At 35.6% G+C, this 7,097-nt stretch overlaps 1 protein-coding gene across 1 annotated transcript in view; it reads left to right on the top strand.

The window, feature by feature from the left end:
- The first annotated feature begins 404 nt into the window (after positions 1–404).
- Positions 405–7,097, top strand: part of LOC107688202 (ubiquitin-conjugating enzyme E2 E2) — a 31,196-nt gene continuing 24,503 nt past the window's right edge. The window contains exons 1-2 of the mRNA XM_016485805.1: positions 405–590; positions 3,330–3,512. Coding sequence (XP_016341291.1) covers positions 3,337–3,512 — 176 coding nt within the window. The 5' untranslated portion in view covers positions 405–590; positions 3,330–3,336. The remainder of the gene's footprint in view (positions 591–3,329; positions 3,513–7,097) is intronic.

The raw sequence follows: 7,097 nt of genomic DNA, 5'->3' as shown, positions 1-7,097 counted from the left end.
TGTGTGTCTTTTTTTATTGCTGAAGTGTGTTGAAATTTCTTCTGCATTCTACTGTACGGACGCAAATTTACTTTCCCTTCAGCCTGAGGCTTATTCATTTCACTTTTGGTGTGAAAAGGCTTTTATATTTGCCAAAAATAGAACTTTTTTATTTTAAAAACAAACAAGCAAGCCCTGTCCAGATTTAAAAAGTAACGAAAAAGTAACGTAACGCATTACTTTCCATAAAAAGTAACTAAGTAACATAATTAGTTACTTTTTTATGGAGTAACGCAATATTGTAATGCATTACTTTTAAAAGTAACTTTCCCCAACACTGCATATGTGAGGAAACGTTACACAAAGCTGTCCTCTCACGCGCAGCGAAACAATTTGACGCTCGCACACGGAGGCGAGCGCGAGCGCGTGCACTGCCGAAGCGGGAGCGCGCGTAGAGGCGGTCCAGCTGCTTCAGTTTCTGTAATCCCTTTTTTTCTGCTACCTTCAGTTAAATAGCGACGCGACGAGAACGAGCGGACGGCCCGACTCCGACTACACGGTATCATCCAGGAAAAGCGAACCGGGACTCCACATCGACGGCCGCTCGCCAGGTAAATACCCTCGCGTGAAAAGTCGCTAAATGTCCCGCGAAAGTGCTTGTTTTTGCCCCTCAGTGTGCGGGGATGTGCGGGACTAGCCTTCTCCTTTGTGCCGTGCCAGTCGCTCATCGTGGTCATCAGGGGCGAATCGTCGCGTGGTGTCCCCCGCGTTGGGAATATATCGCGGCGGAAGCTCGATGGGGCTCGACGGGCGCGTTTGATCCGCGTATTTTGTGCGGGATCGCGAAGCGCTCGCGGCCTCCCGCATAAATAGACGCTCCTCTATATCGCGCATCGCGCACGCAGCTGCTGCAGCGGCAGGGTTTCTGCGTTTGCGGCGCAGTCTGACAGCCAGGTGCTTCAGTGATTTCCTACAATGCCCTTCACGTTGTAGTATACACTAGATATATACTGCCAGTCAGCACCTCTGTGTGCTTCAAATGGAGGAAATCCTTAATATTGTGGTGACACCCTTTTGGGGTGTCGTGTTGAGTGCATTTTTATTATTCTGTGGTCAAATATAGGCTACACTCCTAAACGTTACGTTTGTGGACCTAAAATGGTACCCTTATTACTCATTACACTACCCAAATAATCACTATACTGTACTACAATTGCGCCTTTACAGTGAATGTGTACTTTGGGATTCAAATGTTCCCTAAAAAGGTGCATAATTTGGTACCTTTATGGGTGCAGATTTTGTTCTGTAGAATTATGCATATTATGGTTAAAAAAGTTAATTTTGTGGACCTAATATAGTACATAGCCTTATGTACTGTTGTATTACCGGGTTGCGTTACTGGATTGTTTATTCACAGCGAATATGTAAAAATACACATTTTATATATGTATATTAGTGCTGTCAGACGATTAATCGCATCCAAAATAAAAGTTTTTGTTTACATAATATATGTATGTATGCTGTTTATATTTATTATGTGTATATATAAATACACACACATGCAAGTATATATTTCATAAAAATGTGTTATTTATATGCTAAATATATTTTTTTATAATATAAATTTTATGAATATAAACATAAACATGTAAATAGTATACATGTAAATATTTAGAAAATATATATACTGTATGTGTGTGTACTAACATATGCATAATAAATATACACAGAACACGCATATTATACAAACAAAAACTTTTATTTTGTATGTGATTAATCGCAATTAATCATTTGACAGCACCAATATATATAGGCCTATATATCCTACTGTATATGTATAAAATATATACACACACTTGTTTTGTGTATATATTTGTATTTTTGTGTGTGTGTGTGTGTGTGTGTGTGTGTGTGTGTATATATATAGAGAGAGTGTGTGTGTGAAACTTAAAAATGTTAAACTTAAAAAAAAACAGAGGAAAACAAATAGGAATGAGACCTCTACAACCAAGGTCATAATGGTATGATTCACGAAAAAGGATCGTTCTTATTCTACTTTACAGTGTGTATATTAAAGGGCTGAATTGCTTTTCTTGCTCAACGGTCAAGTTTGTGTGGGGCGCGAGAGGTTTAGCCTTTTAATTTCAGTCCAGATCTTAAGCATCAAGATACATTACCTCTGAATGAGTGAACGAGGGACTAAAGGTCGCTAAACAGAACCCGAGACTCACACATTGATGTGATTTATCAGTGACTGGAATGAAGCACGCTCTATTTGAAGGGAAATAACTCAAGCAGGACCATAAACTGACAGTATTGTGTCTAAAAAAAAAAATGAAGCACACCGACTGTATTTGGACTCGGAGCCATTAACTCACTGGCATGACTGCATGTGCGCTGCAATTGAAATGTTTTATGACTCATTTCCCACATTATCACAAAACGAGTTGACCCGTAAAATCCACCCTCTGAAGTGTTAATACCTTCCTGTTAGTGCATCTGTGATCATTTACGACTTGGATCTGAAAAAGAGGTGACCTAATGCAGACTTCATCCCGTGAACACCCAGACTTGGGCAACTTTAAAGTGAGGTCTCTTTTCTCAGTATGCATTGGTGCTCTCTCAACATCATGCATCTTTTATCTTGGTTTAAATGCTGAGCTGAGAGCACAGGTTCCATAGGTATTTATTAGCTGGACTCGTGTGGCTTTTAAAGCCTGTGATCAGAGGGTTTTCCTCGACGCCGCATCTTCTGATAACATCAGAAAGAATTTCTGCTCGTCATTTGAGAAAGTGCAGCAGCACCCTCGCAGATCAGATAAACATCTAAATCATGATTTGACGGTGATCAAATGTCTGGGAAAAAATTGTAGGGTATTATTTCATTTCAGTCTACTTCCTGTGACCGTACAGGAAATGCCTGCTTGAATTCCTCCTGAATGAAACGTGGGGCCACGTTATGATTGATGACTGTCTTAATCTAGCTAAAGGGACGCAAGTCTGTGTATAATGCTGTTTGTAAGACCTTCAACTTCATAATTGGACACTTATGTGCAAAAATGAAAATACAATGAGGGAAAAAAAGATTTAATCCATTGAGAAATGTGAAAAGTAAAAATGCTTAACATATTATTGTTATTGAAATAATATGTGCAATAAGATAATAATAGTGCATTAAAGTACATTTTTATTTCTTGTTGACTGTAAAATGATTAGGCCTGATTCATGAAACAAAAACAGAATGAAAATAATTTGTAAAACCATTTTTTGCATTGAATTAAATGACCGTTTAATCTTTTACACAGATAATAAATTGGTTCATTCTTTAAGCAATTCTGTTGTTTTTCCAGGGCCAAGATGTCTAGTGAGGTGCAGAGACCAGATGATAGCCCCAGCACAAGCGGAGGGAGTTCAGATATCGAGCAGCGGGAGACGGCACCTCCTCAGCAGGAGCGTGATCTGGTTGCGCCCAAGAAGAAGGAGACCAAGATCTCCAGTAAAACCGCGGCCAAACTCTCCACCAGTGCCAAGAGGTAACGCTCTGGCTGTTTGCTTTTTTAACAGATCTGCTTTAGTGGTGCACAAATTGGTGTTTTGGACGTTATTGGAAATTTATTGACACTAATGTCTTGTTGGTGCTGCTTTACAGCAGAATTTGGCTTTGATGAAGTTTGCATTGCTTCTGTTATTTTACTCTGAAGCTTTTTTGAAACAATCTGTATTGTTATATAGCTGACTTGATTTGACTTGAGATTGACCCAGCAGCACCAAAATTGTTTTTCACACACAATTAAGCAACCGAAATTAATCCTTAACTATATCTAAAGTTATTAACGTGAACCAGTATTCAATGTCGTCTGGTTTTGTTAATGGTTTTGTTCCTTTTTTCTAAGTCGCTTTGGATTCAACCGTTGTTGTTATTTAATATGAAAGCATCTGCTAAATGACTAAATGTAAATGTAAATTGCTTGTTGTGTTCCTCAACTGTAAGTCACTTTGGATAAAAGCATCTGCCAAATGAATAAATGTAATTTAATATAATTTATAAATAAAGGTGTCTTGACTTAGCATTAAGTAGTGAACCAACAGCAGCAAAATTGTTTATCATATAAACAAATTAAAATGAAACACTGAAGGAACAACATCTACATTACTAAGATGAACCCATATTAAATTAGTTTGGTTTTGTTCCTCTTTTGTCTGCAGAATCATAAATGTAAATGTCACACAACCTGTCCATCTTGGCATTGCTATGATTTGGCTCATTTCTACCAAGTGATGGATTCGACGCCATGGCTTTTGTTAGTTGTTTTTCTTCCTTTTTAGTAGTTGACAAGTTTATGTATTTCACTAGCCTAACTTTGCATGATTAGCCTATATGGTTAGTTTTCCTTGTTAGAAAAGAAAAATGTTATTAAATTGTGCTGGTTTAAGTTCTCTTAGGAAGATCTATTACTCTGCAAACAGTCAACCCTGAATTCATTTTAGACTGTCCATCCAAAGCAAACTTTAAAAACCTGATATAGGTTTTTAAATTGCTCTTTTGTACTATTTCAGCTTGTTACTTGCAATGAAAATAGCCAGGGAATCTGGCATGGCATTAAAGTACGAACCAACCAACCCTGTAAGAAAAGACCCCCGCAGCCCATCAGTCGAGATGCACTGGTCCGTGTTATAAGAAAAGTGTAAAAACCTCTCAGTGTCAAAGCTTTCAACTTGCAAACAAAATAACATGTTTGGAAGCTTTTACACCGGAGGGATCTGTGCAGTCGCTCTGAAGGACGTATGAACACTACATTTGTTTGCAGATGATCAGAGCACGCTGAAGTTTGCTTCACTGCATTTCTGTTGTTCTCTACATGCTGTTTGACATTAATTCTGTGAATGGGCCTCGCTGGCAACACTGTAGATTCTCTGAAGGCCTGACTGCAGTACGATGATGGCATTATGCAATCAGTTGAGCAAAGCTTTGCCTGGACTGTTCCGTCTGCTTTCGAGTGCATATCAAGATCCAAGCAGGCCGATCTGGGCTGAGGATGGTTTTTGGCTGTGCTTGATGTTGCACAATTCGAGAACCCTCAGGGTTTAGACGTCAACATCAAAAGTGTTTGTTCATGAAAGAAAACTGTGTTGATGTTTTGGGCCTCCAAATGAAAACAATTAGCTTGTGCGTTTTTACTACCAACGGGAATCGACTCCGATTCGGCTAAATGATTGTGGTTTGTTTGTTAAAGGAATAGTAAACCCAAAAATGAGAATTATTCACTAACCCTCATGTCGTTCCAAATCCAAACCCACATGCTGTTGGGTTTTTTTCTGTGAAAAGGGGAGTCTTTATGAAATTATGGATGCTAACGTTTGTTAATTCTGTGGAAGAAATAATGAACAAAGTTAAAAACAATTAAAATTTTCAGATTATGCAATAAATTCAGATTTTATCAAGAACATACAAATAAATGTATACTATTATTATTTATTGTTATTATTATTATTAAAAAACATTAAAAATTATTATTTTTTTATAGTTTATATTACAATATATAATTTGTATTTATTTTGCTATAATAATAATCATAATAATATTTAAGGAAATTATGTAATTTATTAAATAATTTGTATATTATTTTTTATTAATATTATATAAAATATTTGTAAAAATCTTATCTTTATTCCCAAGCCTAAATTTAAATAGTAGGTGTACTACAGTTACATATTGACATTTATGCATGCACAGCAATTACTTTTATGACATAAGCCAATTTGGTGTCATAAATCAATATATCTTCTGAACAGCTTACTCTTATTGTTGCTTTTCAGTGATATAGTGCGGCTTAAACAGCCACAAATAGCGAGCCACTACTCAAGGTTGATGTTTTGATGATGTATGGTTTCCTGTTGTAGCTGACTGTCGAAGGAAACGTGCGTTTAAATAACAGGCCTGATGGTCGCAGCTACTGTGTGTGTGTGTGTGTGTGTGTGTGTGTGTGTGTGTCACTTTTCTTGGAAATGAAAAACCGCTTGATTTCGCACGGCTTCACTCGCTTTGACCTCTGAGATAACAAACCGGTATCGCTCGCAGAAGAAGTGCAGTGACGGATAAATGTACGTTTTGAAAATGGTGAAATCTATTAGATCACCTACTCGCTGAAAAGCTACATTTAAATGCATTTAAAAGTGTTTTACAGGAAATTGCGATGCCCAATTTGACAGCTATGAATGAGAAACATGACTGGTTTATCCTGTTTGGTGTGAGGCATTTTTTTTAAATCGATTTCATATACATTACAATGATTTTTTTTGAAGAGTCTTTATGCAATTATAGATGCTAATGATTGTTAATTCTGAGGAAGAATGAACAATCATAAAAACAACTCAGTTTGTGTTGCATTCCAATTATGCAATAAATTCAGATTACAAAATGAATTTACAAATAAATTGCATGCAGTTACAAAACATTTAATATACAATTCATTTATTTATATTATTATTATTGAATAATAATATTTAATTTATTATAGAATCCAATTGTTATTATTGTTTATTATTATTATTGATGCTTTATAATAATTGTATTTAATAATAATAATTAATCATCATCATTTGTAAGCTGCTTAAAAGATTCTGCTAAATAAATGTAATGCTTACATTTTATTATATTTTATTATTATTATTATTATTATTATTATTATGTGTGTGTGTATGTATATGTATGTATGTTTGTATATGTATATATATGTATGTATATGTATATATGTATTAGGGATATGCCGGTATCAAATATTCATGTTGCGATTAATTTGCTAATGCTTTTATCACGGTATGCGGTATTATCACGATATTGCAATTTAGTTTTGAAAAAGTGCTGTCATAATACAGTATAACAGGTTTAATAACTTTTTTCTTATAACAAAAATAACTGATCATTTAAATGCAATAAAGCAATACAAAAAAATGTATAAAGTTAAAAGTTTTACACAGATTAAAGTGCAAAAGAACTATAAAGACCAATAGGTATCACTTTACAATAAGACCTCATTAGTTAACCTTAGTTAATGCATTAACATTCACAATGAGCAATAGCTACATTTGCTACAGAAGTTATTAATCTTTGTTAAAAA

The sequence above is a fragment of the Sinocyclocheilus anshuiensis genome, unplaced genomic scaffold, assembly GCF_001515605.1.
Source record: "Sinocyclocheilus anshuiensis isolate Anshui unplaced genomic scaffold, SAMN03320099.WGS_v1.1 scaffold1162, whole genome shotgun sequence".
NCBI lineage: Eukaryota > Metazoa > Chordata > Actinopteri > Cypriniformes > Cyprinidae > Sinocyclocheilus > Sinocyclocheilus anshuiensis.
This window is presented reverse-complemented; position numbering and strand designations above follow the sequence as displayed.